General features: G+C 52.0%; 6 protein-coding genes across 6 annotated transcripts; 4 read left to right on the top strand and 2 right to left on the bottom strand.

Moving 5' to 3' along the window:
* Positions 1-1,344: 1,344 nt before the first annotated feature.
* P170DRAFT_353049 (alpha-keto acid decarboxylase family protein) lies at positions 1,345-3,309 on the bottom strand (the record flags this gene model as incomplete). The annotated part of the gene is made up of 5 exons (XM_024843956.1): positions 1,345-1,428; positions 1,492-1,699; positions 1,757-2,981; positions 3,053-3,133; positions 3,201-3,309. The coding sequence occupies 5 exons, from the start codon at positions 3,307-3,309 to the stop codon at positions 1,345-1,347; spliced, it is 1,707 nt and encodes a 568-aa protein (XP_024708226.1).
* On the top strand, positions 3,052-4,115 carry P170DRAFT_117108 (uncharacterized protein). Its single transcript, XM_024842341.1, has 3 exons — positions 3,052-3,128; positions 3,241-3,876; positions 4,021-4,115. Exon 2 carries the CDS (start codon positions 3,380-3,382, stop codon positions 3,836-3,838), a length of 459 nt encoding a protein of 152 aa, XP_024708225.1. The 5' UTR covers positions 3,052-3,128; positions 3,241-3,379; the 3' UTR covers positions 3,839-3,876; positions 4,021-4,115.
* Positions 4,112-5,270, top strand: P170DRAFT_472810 (THUMP domain-containing protein; the record flags this gene model as incomplete). The annotated part of the gene is made up of 6 exons (XM_024852983.1): positions 4,112-4,153; positions 4,217-4,345; positions 4,444-4,600; positions 4,660-4,874; positions 4,942-5,082; positions 5,154-5,270. 6 exons carry the CDS (start codon positions 4,112-4,114, stop codon positions 5,268-5,270), a joined length of 801 nt encoding a protein of 266 aa, XP_024708224.1.
* Positions 5,271-5,583: 313 nt separating this feature from the next.
* On the top strand, positions 5,584-7,135 carry P170DRAFT_117455 (phosphotransferase family protein). The gene is made up of 2 exons (XM_024842343.1): positions 5,584-6,897; positions 6,964-7,135. The coding sequence occupies exons 1-2, from the start codon at positions 6,042-6,044 to the stop codon at positions 7,053-7,055; spliced, it is 948 nt and encodes a 315-aa protein (XP_024708223.1). The 5' UTR covers positions 5,584-6,041; the 3' UTR covers positions 7,056-7,135.
* An 898-nt stretch (positions 7,136-8,033) lies between these two features.
* On the top strand, positions 8,034-11,393 carry P170DRAFT_423725 (putative SNARE-dependent exocytosis protein (Sro7); the record flags this gene model as incomplete). Its single annotated transcript, XM_024847523.1, has 7 exons — positions 8,034-8,120; positions 8,174-8,513; positions 8,573-10,153; positions 10,213-10,768; positions 10,834-10,955; positions 11,029-11,313; positions 11,368-11,393. The coding sequence occupies 7 exons, from the start codon at positions 8,034-8,036 to the stop codon at positions 11,391-11,393; spliced, it is 2,997 nt and encodes a 998-aa protein (XP_024708222.1).
* A 1,129-nt stretch (positions 11,394-12,522) lies between these two features.
* On the bottom strand, positions 12,523-14,048 carry asf1 (nucleosome assembly factor ASF1). The gene is made up of 4 exons (XM_024854503.1): positions 13,731-14,048; positions 13,628-13,667; positions 13,258-13,566; positions 12,523-13,144 (listed from the first exon to the last, which is right to left on the bottom strand). Exons 1-4 carry the CDS (start codon positions 13,837-13,839, stop codon positions 12,736-12,738), a joined length of 867 nt encoding a protein of 288 aa, XP_024708221.1. The 5' UTR covers positions 13,840-14,048; the 3' UTR covers positions 12,523-12,735.
* Between the last annotated feature and the right edge of the window lie 3 nt (positions 14,049-14,051).

Below are 14,051 nucleotides of genomic sequence, written 5' to 3'. Positions count from 1 at the left end.
TCCGATGTCGTGGCACGGATGATCGGTGTACTGAATGGGCAGCTAGCGGGGGTGTAAAGATCGAGCCTTAGTTATACATAGCGTCATATAGTGGTAAGTGTCTGAATAGGATTTTTTTTTCCCTTAAAAGAAAAAGAAAATTCGTGTCCCAGACGATTGTTCAACCAATGTCGATTATCGTGACGAGTAAAAGGGGCGGAGCGATCAAGCCGGTGACCGGTGGCTTCGAGACCGAATCGTTGCGAGGACAATGGTCTTGTAACGGGAGAAAAAGAAAAAAGGCCGACGGAGCGAATACTCGACAACTCGTGCGGCGGATAGAAAGAAAAGGAGGTCTTTCACGAAGAGAAGAATTGACCCTGAGAAGGCTGAGCAAGCATGTGTGAGCGACGAAGCGAACAAGCAGCGATCTAGCCACTGGACAGGGGCGAGGAAATTCCGCTGAAAGCCCGACGGGGGCAAGAGGACGTACCATGACCAAATAGGCGATAACAACGATCATAACAACTACAGTTAATGGGGAATCTGGCAGCAATAAGGTAGCAGCTTCGAGTCGACAGCTCTGGACAGCTGTCCAATCCTTGGCGGCCACAGATAGATTGATAGAGAGAGGGAGAGGGAATAAGATTAACAGTCGGGGTCATCCATCATTCCGAGAGGAGCTGCCATGCGCTGGACGCCTTAGCGCCTGGGCCGATCACGTGGGCCCCGATAAGCCGTTTTTTTTTTTTTTTTTTTTTTTTTTTTCCTTTTCCTTTCAACCAGTGGAACACGACCAGGCAAGGCTCAGGTACCGAGTGGCCGGTCCTCGGAGTGGTTACCTCTGGGTTGGATTCTCTGGACTCGTATTGAATATTGATTTGATGATCATATTCCGATTCTCATGTGAGAATGAGGGCCCTCGAAAGCACCCATTGTCATACTCTGAGTGAAACCACATTCATTTGGCCTTTAATACTAATGGAGGCCCCAGGCTGCTCCTGGCTCCACCCTGCTAACTTCCCCCTAAACCCAAGTCACCCAAGGACCGACTCGCCCGTTAACTTTGGTAGGTCAACGGCCGCGCTCAGCCCTACAAAAGTACTGCGACGCTAGCTCCAACTCTCTTGTTCCAATTATCCATGGAAATAATCTGGTCTTTGGATTGATCATAAAAAAATAGTCATTCAATTAAACGTGATATGCTCATTCGACCCATCATCATAACATGCATGCCACCCCCTTTCCCTTGGATGTCAAAGAAAATAAGCGTAGGAGACACGACTATCAAGGAAAGAAGGGGGAAAAAAAAAAAAAAAAAAAGAAGAAGAAAGAACATCACTGTCCCATGCCCAAGATTATCCATTACTTGTTTCTCTCTGCTGCCGCTTCAGCGGTGATCTTCAAGCCCGCCGGAGCATCGTCGCGAGGCATGTGGACTTCCACCAACTAATTCGCTAGTCAGCAACCTGAAATCATTGCCACAAAGAACCCTGGAAGTATCTATCTTACCTGAAGATAAGGTGCCGAGGAAAACTCCTGGTTAGCGAAAAGTTGAACGAGCTCATCTCGGGTCTGGACCTTGTATCCCTTGTACTGGTCCTTGGCGCCAAAAACGGTGGGGAGACCCTTGATGTCCCATGGCTGAATGTCGTTATAGCTCTCGTCCCATCCATGGATGTATCGTTCAATCGTATAACCCTCATTACAGATAACAAAGCTGTACCCGTGTTAGCGACTAATGCTGCGAGTAACATAGGGCGGGTTGCTGTCTTACATGATGGGGTTGAGCTTGTTTCGGATCATGGTGCTGATCTCTTGCAGAGTGAGCTGCAGACTTCCATCGCCAACGAACAAGACGGTACGTCGGTTCTGCTCCTTGGCAGCTAACGCAGCTCCCTGGCAGGCCCCAACCGAGTAACCAATGCTACCCCAAAGGACTTGGCTAATAGCCGTGACGTCGGCCGGGAACCGGGTATCCCAAATGCCAAAGTTAGCAGTGCCAGTCTCCGTGATGACGATGTCTTTCTCTTTCAACCACTGTCCTACGATTGGCCAAAGCCAAGCATGGGTAATGGCCTGGTTGGAAGAGTTCTTCTCCTCGTCGGGCAAGGCGTTCGAGAGGTGCGAGACCGGCTGGACATTAAGCGAGCGCATCTGCTGGACTACCTTCCGCAAAACGCCCTTCATGTTGATCTCGGGGTATTCGGAGTAGCGGACGCGCACATAGGTACTGTGGAAGTCAATGGTATTGAGCTGTCCGATGCGATAAGAGAATCCCGAGGTGTTGAAGTCGGATTTGATGGCTCCGATGCTCAGGATGAGATCCGAGGACTCGACTTGCTCACGAACCCCGGGGTTCGATCCAGTTCCGGCATAAACACCGCCGTAGTTCTTGAGTGTCTCGTTGACGGCACCCTTGCCCATCGGGGCCACAAAGGTAGGCAGCCCGGAGGCTTCCACCAAGTCATGAACCTCATCAAGCACGCGATGGCGAATGGCGCAGGCATCCACGAGAATCACCGGTCTCTGTGCCGCATGCAAATACTTCAGAACCACATCCACCACGTAGTCCTCTTTCTCCGGGTCATTGGGGGGCAACGAAAGGTCAAGCGGGGTCTTGAGTCGTTGACCCTCGATTTTCTTGGCGATCATGTCGGTCGGAAGGGTGATGTAAACCGGCCGACTGCGAACCCAGCATTCGCGGATGGCATTATCGATGAGGGTTGCCACTTCGTGGGTTTCCGCCAAGTTACCCATGGCGCAGGAAATCCCGGAGCTCATTCGCGTGAAGACGTTGAAGTCGCCGTTACCCAGCGTATGGTGCAACAGCACCCCGTCTTTCTGCGATCTTGTATGTGGCTGACCAACAATGTGGACAATGGGCACGAATTCCGAGTAAGCACCGGCGATGGCATTCAGTGCTGACAGCTCGCCCACACCGAAGGTGGTAATCAGGGCACTGATTCCATTGACTCGAGCATATCCGTCGGCAGCATAACCTATCGTAATGTTCAGACGTTAGACAATCCCGTTGTTTCCCTGCGATCGTCGATTGGCCCATCGGACATACCAGCATTCAGTTCATTGCAGTTCCCCACCCAGTGAAGACCGCATTTTGGCAGATAATCTAACGCAGCAAGATTGTAGTCGCCTAGAGGCGAACGGCGGTTAGTCATGAGGCCAATGGATATATTTGAGGGGACCACCGAATCGCTCACCGGGAACGCCGTGCACTGCACGAACCCCGACCTGATGCAGTCGTTGGAAGAGGTACTCGGCAATGGTAACGGGCTCGTGAAGCTCTCGTGTGGCTATGTCGGTCGCCATTTGGAAAGCACACGTTCTCAGTGCAAGCGGACAGGGACGACGAGTTGAAGTCTCAGTTGGATGAAGGGGGATGGATCGGCAGCCTGTGAGAGCTTCAAGGGAGTCTTCTCTCGGTATATGTAGTCGTAGAAAAGAATCGGACGGACCGGAAAAAGAAGGGAAAGCAGCAGAGGCCCGTGTCATACGTCATGAACAAACAGTGATGTCATGCGTTCAACCGGTGAGAATGGCCGTCCTAACCGGCCTCCATTTATGGAGCAACTACCCACCCTGCCCGGAAGGCAATGACTGGCGAGTGAATTGGTGGCCGAGTCGGTTGTGCTACTGGGATAACGCCATTGCTACGAAGGCTTTATTTTTGCATGGGGCGGGACTGGACGATAGAGGGTTGGTCGACAGGGGGGTTGATAAGATCAGAGGGTCAATGGGCAGACGGCGGAGTTCTAGAACGTCCGAAATGGCCGCCACGGCCGAACCTACTCGAGGCGCGGACTGGTCGAGTAGGAGGGAGTCGTGTACTACAGAGTAGGAGGTAAAGGTACATACCTTACCTACCTATAGTGAGTAGTGAGTGGTCAAGTCTGGTCAGCCCACCGATGGGACGATGCGCATCCGCTAAGCCTAAACGAGCACCCTGCGCAACCCCCCCGCGCGCCCACCGCCCAAAGAATTTATGGATTCACAATTAAGAATTAATCCGTGTCAATCTAGAATTCCACGCCGAACTATTCCCGCGCCTCTCTCGTTCCGTGTCAGAGCACCCTCGGACATTTCCTGAATGGCGGAATCCGCGAAAAGAGCCATGCCCGATCACTCGTCCAATCAGTCTTCCAAAAGAAGAAAGGTTTGTTTCATTCGGCTCCTGCCATCCGCTATCACTCCATCCGTGGTCTAACCCGTGGCATAGGGAGGCGGCAATTGGCAAAAACCTGCCAAAGGGGGGATCATCGAAAGCGGTGATTGTGGTGTGTTCGTAACGTGTGACAAGGGCAAAGAAGGGAAATGCATCCCCGAGGCCGTGGATCTGTTCACCCAGGTTAGTCCCGTACTTTGTACCGGCGGGGAGGATCAGAAGCGATCGTCGACCGTTTCGATATAACCCTGGCATTCCGTCTGACGCAGTTTGTCGATCAGAGCGTCGAGCAGTCCGACATTGGCGAGAAGGATGCCGACTCCGCCGAGGATGATGATGAAGATATCGAAGCCCAAATTAGAAGAGAAGTCGAAGGCCTAAAACCCAGCTCATCCACGCCCCGTCAATTTCGCACCTTTCGCATGGAATTCCCCTGTGGTTTGTCCAGGACTTATCTCCATCTCGCAGTCCATGAACTAGCGGCTAATCTTCGTCAGTGTTCTTCGTGAAGTTTGATAAGTCCATTGATCCGGAGAAACTAGTGCACCAGCTTTGCGTGGATGCGCATAACAACCCCGACCAGAAGCGCAGTCGGTATATCCAACGCCTGTCGCCGATCAGGTCGATACGCAAGACTCTCAGCGTTGATCTGGAGGCATTTGCTGCGGAGATACTCAAACCCCACTTTCACTCCGGCGGTCCTCCTAAAAAGGTATGCCGCAGCTTTAGTCTCCTGCCGTGACTGTCGGGATGCGTATGTTAATCGCGTGGGTTTGCAGTTTGCGATTCGACCCGTGGTGAGGGGCAACTCGAAATTCAACCGGGATGTTCTCATCAAAACCATTGCTCAGGTAGTGGGACCGGGCCATTCCGTTGATCTCAAAAATTACGACGTTCTTATTCTCGTCGAAGTGGTTCAGGTATGTACAACCAACTGGAATGAAAGACTGGCTGTTGGACATGACGTGGCTAATATCGCGACCCAACGCAGAATTTGATTGGAATGAGCGTTATGGGGGCTGACTACGACAAATTGAAGAGATATAATTTGGCCGAGCTGTACAAACCGTCTGCGAAGCCTGAAGCGTCCGAGCCTAAGGAAGAATAAATTAAATACGATTTCATACTTAGGGTACTCCCCATCAATTGGTTGAGGATCTGCCGTACGGAGCAGGGCGGGAATGGCTTCGAGAAGCCGTTGATATTGCACTAGACGCGTTTAGGGCAAACGGCGACAAGTGCTTCGTAAAATGACCGACACATGACTCTCGCCGTGACATTTGCCCTCTCCGACTTCTCCGAGGAGTGACGTGAGAAGCTTCGTCGAAGATGCAACGTTGGAAGGGCCGTTCATTTAAAAGCACGGCGTCGTACCGATCCTTCGTGGTCTTCGGTAAGGCGACCGCCTGATTGGGCCGGCGCTGCACGGCGCCTTTCTTCAAGCGGGAGACTTACGCGAGTCTCCGTCCGCAGTCTCCCGCCGTCGAGTATGAAACCCTCAGCTGCTGGCTGGGCCGAATAGGACCGCGAGCTGCGGAGGCGTGGACGCGTTCCGGCACAATGTCATTGAATTTCGACCTATGCGGCTCGCTTAAAGTTATTGGATAGGGGCATAGATCCGGGTCGGTGGCACTCTATCTCGCTTGCGGTCAACGTAACTTCCCGTTGCCAACGCACCGGATATGCCAATAACGAAGGCCCGGCGTAGACGGCTGAGTTCTTTCGCTTCGGATCTCTTCTTCATTGCCCCAAAGAAATGTCGCCCGGCAAGTTCTTTATCCTGCCCTGGGTCCCGCCCGTTGACCGTCCGTCTCTCCTCGATGCTTCTCCTTGCTCATCCAGCACTTGACCTCGTCCGCACCCATTTGGACCCTCTACCATGTCGCCTTTCCTACTGGATTGCTCCAATTCCGAATGTGCAGACACGACCGACCTGGACACGGTGGTCGGTCAAATCTTTTCGCCCAATGTCTATGTGAGAGAGATTTACCCCCTCGAGGGTCATCTCCATTCGATGTGTCTCGTGATACTCTCGAATGAGGAGCAGCTGCTCCTGAAAAGCACGCCAGGGATGATGACGCCTCTGCTCCGGCAAGAACAGCGTCTCCTCGAGACCGAAGCCCAAGCCATGTTCATTCTGAAGCAGAGTGCCGTCTCGTGTATCCCTGCGGTTCTCCACTACGACCACCGAGGCAACCTCTTCGGGTCATCCTTCATACTGCGACAGTTTGTCCCCGGGACAACGCTGCAAGAACTGGAGGCCCAGCTAGGCGATCAAACCCGGACAGACATCGATTGGACTCTGGGGTCGTTGGCAAACAGCATCTCGCAACACGTTTCTCACTCTTTTGGGTCCCTGGAGCAGGTGGCTTCCGGCTCGGGGAAAAGGTCGTGGCGAGAAGCCTTTATTATCTTGTTCGAAGGCATCCTTCGCGACTCGGAAGATGTCTTCGTCAACCTCCCCTATGCCGAAATTCGGCATCAGGTTTGCCGGTTATCACCTGCGCTCGAGGAAGTGAGACTGGCACGATTGGTCGTTGTGGATTTAGGTCGACCGTCTCAAGTGCTTTTGGACCCCGAGTCAAAACGCGTGGCTGGAGTCGTGGACTTTAGCAGTGCGCTTTGGGGTGATGTCTACATGGCCGATATATTTGACAACCCATCATCCTCTGTACTTGATGGCTTTGGACTCCGTCCGACAAAAAGCAAAGCGGAATCGATACGACACCTACTGTGCGGACCCCAAACAACCATTCAGAATGATGATATCAAGATGAAGGCTAATACGTATATTTTCTCAGCTACGGTTGCTATCGATCCGTCCAGAGGATCACAGTACAATACTATCGAGACAGGAATATACTTGCCGAAAATGATGCAAGAAGACGATTGACATCGATTTTAACCGAGATGGCAGCCCACTGAAATTTACACACCCTCGTTCTTGGCTGACCAGGGAAGGAGACTGGCGATGCAGGTAGATTAGCGGCATTAAATAAACACCATAGACCATTAATTAGCCTTCGGGAGGATCAACCGTCCCCAACTGTCACATGAATGGAGTTTGGCCCAATTTTTTGCCTTTGTTTCCCCATTTCGTGCTTGGACGAAGTAATTGTTGCTGCCTATCTGACCTAGTCGGGATTACAAGTTCATGGTTTGCTGGTCCAAGTTCCTTCGGAGGAGTAAAGGATACCCACTTTGTGTAGTTCCCACTCTACTCAGAGGCTACTTCTCAAACAGCTGCTAGTCCCCTGTGACTTTCTCAGTCGCTAAATTTCCATCCTGACCGGTGTTCTCGCTGGCGCTGGACGAGGCGTCGTCGATATTCTGGTCGAAATGAAAACGTGTAGTGGATGCTGTGGGAGGCAAACTAGGGGAGAGAGCATTCGCCTCCGATCGGATTGGCATATTGATTCTCGTAGCTGTATTCGTGTTCTCGTTGACCAGGAACGAAGGAGTCCATTCAAACAGGTACGTCAGGGCGTCCTTATCTCTGGGGTGGTTTCGTGTTCAGCAGCTTCTTGACGCAAGAAAAGAACCCGTGATTCTGCTGCTTCAACATCCTTGGAATCGTCAGTCTCCGGGAATGACCCTGAACTCGGAATTGGACATATACTCCGTAGAGCAATGGCCATGGACGATGGAAGAAAGGGAAGCCATAAGGCAGACGGCAGAAAAGAGCCAAGAGCGGGGCCGATCGGCGCAAACCAACCATGGCGTCAGCTGCTCAGCTCCCGCGGCCTTTGTGGGGTCTCCGCTCCGCTCCCTTCAACACCTCAATCCCCCCCCCCCTCCTGGATTTTTCTCTTCTTCTTGTCATTCTCTTTGATTTCTCGTGCTCGACCACAAAGCTCAAGAACCGCCGGGGATGGCACACTTTCTACGAGGGAAACAAGCCGGCATTCAGAAGGACTTCTCCGATGGCCTGTCGCCGGATTTGTTCGCTCTGGACGATGTACGCCGCAGGCACCCACGTTTTTGTCAATTCCGTTGCTAACGCGCTCGCAGTTCGCCCGGTATGGCGTGAACTCTCAGATCAGCGCTATCGCATACGATCCCGTCCAGTCCCTTCTTGCCGTCGGAACCAGCGATACACAGTTTGGAAGCGGGCAGATCTATGTTTTCGGCCAGCGTCGGGTGTCGGTCACTTTTTCGCTCCCTCGCAAGGCGTCTGCCAAGTTCCTCCAGTTTTGCGCCAATAAACTGATAAGCGTGGATTCGAAGAGCGAGATCTCCGTTTTCTCCCTGGAGACCCGACAAACAATCTTCTCATATGCTCCCCCGAACCACGTCAGCGCGGTGTTGACCGATCCTAGCCTCGACTACGCATTCATTGGTTTACAGAATGGTGATCTGACACCGCAACAGGGGAGATCTTGAAGGTTGTGCTGATACATTACTGCGCAGGTGACATTATCGCTTATGACCTCGACCGCGAGTCCTTGACCCCATTCAAAGTTCCCAACCTCTGGGCCTCACGCAACCCAAGGGCGCGGTTTTGCCCCGTTCTGACCTTGTCCTTCTCGCCGCGCGATATTGGAAAGATACTGGTGGGATATCCCGAAGGTGCCGTGACGTTTTCTTTCAAGCAGAACGTCGCCCAGAAATACTTTGAATACGAGGTTCCCCAGGGTGCCTTCGGTGGAAACGGCGAGGTCCCGGCGCACGAACCGCGCAGACCTAGATTGACCCAGGCTCTCTGGCATCCTAATGGAATCTTCATCTTGACTGTTCACGATGATAACAGTCTTGTCTTCTGGGATTCGAAGGATGGTCGTAGAATCATGGCCCGGTCGATTCAGGATGCGAATATTGATCAGCCGGGCGCCGGTCCAGAGCGGCCACTTTCATCTGGTGGTGCCGTTGGTCTCAAGGACCCCATTTCCCATGTCGCCTGGTGTGTCAAAGAGAATGGCGACGATAGTGGCCTTTTGATAGCCGGTGGTCGCCCGAAAGCCGAGGCCAACAAGGGACTTACGTTTTTGGATCTGGGACCGACCCCCAATTATCAGACATCGTCGTGGGCCATTCTTTCTCGATATTTTGAGACCCCAAGGCAGATTCTGAACCTCCCGACTCCCCCGGGTGCAGAGGTTGTCGACTTTTGCCTCATCCCCCGTGCCTCGCCTTACTACGCCGGTTGCCATGATCCTATCGCCTTGATCTCCCTCCTCTCCTCGGGAGAACTGATCACCATGAGTTTCCCAAGCGGCCACCCAATCACCCCGACGAATATGGTCCATCCTTCACTTTCATTTGTTCATCCGTTCGTGACCAAAATGGTTCTGACGCCAGTAGACCGTTCAGCCTGGTTGGGTCTAAAGGAGAGGAGATCACAAGGACCGAAGTTCCTTCTAGGTGGCGCAGAAGCACATAAGACTCTCAAGCGATTTGAACATCGCAATGTAATTACAACGGCTCATGCTGACGGAACTATTCGTCTGTGGGACGTGGGCCACGACGACGAGATTGAAAATGGCGACGTCATCCAGGTGGATCTGGCTCGTGCTGTTGGCCGAGTCGCCGGGATTGAGGTCACTGAGATGTCTCTAGGTGGCTCAACCGGCGAGTTATCGGTTGGTCTCCGAACCGGCGAGGTTGTCGTGTTCAGATGGGGCAACAATCGAAACTTCGGCAACGAGGGACCCTCCGGTGCCAACGAAGGGGCAGGGAAATTGACCAACATCACTCACCGGGCCGATCCGGGGCTGAAACAGGGAATCCTCCCTCTAACGCTGTTGAACATGCAGCAGGGCCCAGTCACCGCTTTGAAACACAGCCAGGTCGGCTTCGTTGCAGCGGGATTCGAAGGTGGCAGCTTGGCCATCATCGATTTACGTGGACCAGCAGTGATTCATACTGCGCACCTATCGGAACTCACAAAACCCAACAAACGCAGCAGTTTCCTTAAGTCCCGTTCGTCCGAGGAAGCACCCCCAGAATGGCCTACAAGCATTGAATTCGGTGTAATGACATTGGAAGGCGAGGGTAAGGACCAGGGCTCAAAGCTGTTCCATTGAAAATCTTATGCTGACGGTATTTCGCAGACTATTCAAGCATTTGCTGCTTTGTGGGCACTAATCGAGGGAATCTCGCTACCTTCAAAATCCTCCCGGCCAGCAATGGAGCTTACATGGCTTCCTTTGCTGGGTCGGTACCATTAGATGATAAGGTCATCAAGATCAACCCCATCGACGCAGAAAGTGGCGATCTCGTCTTGGCTACCCCGAGTCTGGTTTCTAGCCTCAGAGATGGAAATAGAGTCAACGGCGTAGTCCTCGCCGTGACTGTTTCTGGATGCCGGATTTTCAAACCTGCCACATCCAAGGGCGCTCATAAGTCCTGGGACGACTTTTTATGTGATTCTGCTGCCGTGGTCAAGATTGAAGGCCGAGGCCATAGCTTGGTTGGACTTTTTGGTGACGGCAATGCGCGCGCTTTCTCTATTCCAGGACTCAAGGAGATTGGGTGCAGCGCCATCAATAACATGGTGGATATGAGACGGCTCTCGGAATCCACTGTTTGCTCCAATGGCACTGCGCTGGTTTGGACGGGCCCGTCTGAGATAGGGCTGTTTAGCGTGTGGGGATCTGGAATTACGCTGTACGAGAACCCCTTCCCTTCTTATTTGGATCTGAAGACCGACGGGTTGCTGATCATTCATATAGGAAACGTTCGGAGGATCAGCTTTTCAATATCCAGGCTGTTATCCCCCCGCGACCTACCATCACTAATATCCAGTGGATATCTGGTACCCAGTATATTTCACCAGCGGATATGGATATCCTGAGTAAGAAGTTCCTTTGATTTTACCCTTCTTCATTCTTTGGCTTCGAAGCTGTACGCTGACAATCGCCTTTCAGTCGGAGGTCCCGATCGTCCTCCCTCCAAACGAATGCAGGAGCAGATGCGGCTCGATGACCAGGAACGGCGAAGAGCGGCCAGGGAAGGAAGGTCTCCCGGCAACCAGCCTTCGCAAGGCAGCGATGAAGGTTATATTTCCTACATGCAGCGCCAAGTGCAGGAGCGCACCGAAAGACTTAACATAGCCGGAGACCAAATGGAGCGTTTAGAGGAAAGCAGTAGTGGCTGGGCCCGGGATGTCAACAAGTTCGTTTCGAACCAGAAGAAAAAGGCCGTTCTCGGTGGTGAGTGATTCTCCGAATTGATCAATCTTGAAATCGTACTAATGAGCTGCCTAGCGCTGGGGTCTAAATTTGGGTTCTAGACCTGCCCGAGAAGAAAAAAAACCAACTCTTTTTCCGCTACATACCCTGATTTGACTGGCGTTGGTTTGTTAAATGCACTGTCTACTTTTTTACAACTCCTTTCATCTTATTTTCTCTGTTCGTTTCTGTCCTTCGTGGCGCACAAATCATCGGGAAATGCGAAATTATAGAGGATTAAAGTGGACAGACCAGACTGGATCCAGATTAGCAGCAGAATATTCACCTTTTCATGTGGTCTTTGGCGTAATTGCCATGCTCCGTTAATCCCCTTTCTTTAACAAGTATGACTTCATCTCTCGCTATCATTCCTTGTCAACCCGACAAGATTCAATTCTTCCGAGTACCGTGAATCATCTTTGATGTTCATTCTCAGACCAATGCACTTAATCTTGACAATCCCAAAGGGAAATTTATCGCCACCTATTATTGGAGTCCCCCATAGGTAGACAAAGTGCAAAGCACAATGCAGCGCATCCGATTATTTACCCAATCAATCCCCTGCCCGCCTCATTGACCGATCCCGCGTTCAAATCGGCTGGAGAATAATCACCCACTTCACCGCAAGAACCAGAGAGAAGAACTGCAGACTGCCCCAGCTCAGTCCTCGCAGTGAACTGCAGCAGTAAATTGCGTCACCTTCATCTTCACCGTACTGCAGATCCTGGACCATGGAAAGCGCAGGTGATACATGCAGGTATAGCAGTGAATGCAGACCATTATGCGCAAGCGCCACGAAAACGATGACGGAGAATTACAGGGTTGAGCATCAGAAAGCGACAGGTCATCAAACGGTTTTTGATGCTCGGAAGGCCTTGCGTTCCAGTTCTGTTAGGGATGTCGGGGCTACGTGCGGGCGTTGGAACTGCCAGAGGGGCTTCTGACTCGGGACATGCGTGGGTCCGAAACTTGCGTGTCCCTGGCTTTTCTTCCCTTGCTTTCCTTTGTTTGTTTTCCTTTGTTTGTTTTCCTTTGTTTGTTTTCCTTTGTTTGTTTTCCTTCTTTTTCGTGGGTATTCGGTGAAGGTCAGGAAGGGATTGTAGGTGTGGTAGGGGATGTGTACCTTGAGTGGTAGGGAGGGACTCAGGTAGGTACGGCAGGTGAGGAAACAAGAATGGCTGTCTTTGCAATGTGGTATTTTTTTCAATTCGGTTTCGAGTTGTGCTTAATCTATGTCGTAAAAAAAATAGAAGAACTAGATATAGGTGCTAAACTAAATATGTGAAATGAAGCTGGTTCTGTCATCAAAGCGTTGCAATCGAATCATCAAATCATTCGATATATAAGAGGGAAAAAAAAAAGACAAGAAAGAAACAACCACGATCAAAATCAAGCCGCAGTAGATCAGTGCACCATGACTTCCGATTGATGGGGCTGCTGGGCTGCAGGGTTGGCCTTGGCCGACTCGTCTTTCTGCTCGGAGTCGTCGCCCATCTCAACGTCTTCATCGCCGTCACCGCCATCCTCTTCGTCAAGATCGTCGTCATCATCGTCACTTTCGTCCTCAATATCCTCACTCTCGCCGTCGGAGATGTCTTCCTCCTCTTCTTCTTTGGTGGCGGTCGGCTCAGTGCCCTCCATGTCGTGGTCTTCGGTCTTGGGGGCCGGTTGCTTCTCGGTATCGGCAAGTTCTTTGACCAGAGCGGCTTCAAGCTCGGCTTCCTCCGCACCGTAGGCACCACTGTCGTCGTCCAGGTTGTCGGCTTCAGGCTGGTCCGGAGGGTATTCGGCGGGGGCAGATTCCTCCGAGTCCCTAGTAGTATAGAGTTAGCCATATGATATGTCCAAGACAACGAAAGAGAGAAAAGGAAAAGGGAGGGGCAAGGAAAAGTGAGAGATGGGCTTCGATAATCACAGGAGTCGTACCACTTGATTGCAAATCGGGTCACTCTTGGCTTCTCAGCGAGGATATTCCGGCGGATACGCTCAATGATGGGCTTCGATGGCGGCTCGGTGGCAAGCTCCTCCGAGTCGTATTCATTGTTTACGTAGTAGCCCACTCGAACGAACTCTCGGCCGTCGTAGCTGCAAGTGAGCAGAATGACCGTCACACCAAGGATTTCCGACGTGGGGATGCGTTTGAGGTCGGGGTGGTCGGCTTCGAAGATGAACTTGTTGACGCCGACTGGGATAGGGCCGACGAGAAGAGAATCGAGCTCTTGGTCATATTCGGAGCTACATAAATCTGTAAGTGGGGAGGAACGTTTCTAGTCCGATGGACTGAGGTTTAACTTACGATGTCGCGGAACCGACGTAGGTGAGCTTCCATTCCAGGTCTGTTGTCGAGCGTTAGCGGGGTGGTCTTTTCTCAAGTTGACCCAGCGGTGTAGACCACCCACCTTTTTGAAGTGATTCGAGACACTCAAAAGTGATCTCGAACTGATAGGGAGAGAGGAAAGGGGCGGGGTTGTTCAGGATCTTGACCCCGAGGAGAGAGACAACCGACATGATGTGTGTGGGAGAGGGGAGAATGGACAAACAATGGGATGATGAGTGGAGGGAGAGAAAGAGGAATTGGAGGTGGGATTGGGACTGGCGAGATTTTGTAGAGGAGGGAGGTAGGGATATGTTTCGAGGCCGAAAAGTGAGTTGCTGAGGAGACGGCAGCAATGCAGCAGGAAAAACTGGAGACGTTGGGGGGGACTTGGGCGATCGAGTTC

This window comes from Aspergillus steynii (genome assembly GCF_002849105.1).
Source record: "Aspergillus steynii IBT 23096 chromosome Unknown P170scaffold_2, whole genome shotgun sequence".
NCBI lineage: Eukaryota > Fungi > Ascomycota > Eurotiomycetes > Eurotiales > Aspergillaceae > Aspergillus > Aspergillus steynii.
This window is presented reverse-complemented; position numbering and strand designations above follow the sequence as displayed.

Excerpts from the sequence above, each read along its gene's own strand:
- P170DRAFT_117108 (XM_024842341.1), top strand. The coding sequence starts at position 3,380 with ATGGATCGGCAGCCTGTGAGAGCTTCAAGGGAGTCTTCTCTCGGTATA.
- P170DRAFT_117455 (XM_024842343.1), top strand. The coding sequence starts at position 6,042 with ATGTCGCCTTTCCTACTGGATTGCTCCAATTCCGAATGTGCAGACACG. Across the intron at positions 6,898-6,963 it reads ATCGATACGACACCTACTGT|CTACGGTTGCTATCGATCCG; the intron begins GCGGACCCCAAA and ends ATATTTTCTCAG.
- asf1 (XM_024854503.1), bottom strand. The coding sequence starts at position 13,839 with ATGTCGGTTGTCTCTCTCCTCGGGGTCAAGATCCTGAACAACCCCGCC. Across the intron at positions 13,668-13,730 it reads TCTCGAATCACTTCAAAAAG|ACCTGGAATGGAAGCTCACC; the intron begins GTGGGTGGTCTA and ends GCTCGACAACAG. Across the intron at positions 13,567-13,627 it reads TACGTCGGTTCCGCGACATC|CTCCGAATATGACCAAGAGC; the intron begins GTAAGTTAAACC and ends AGATTTATGTAG.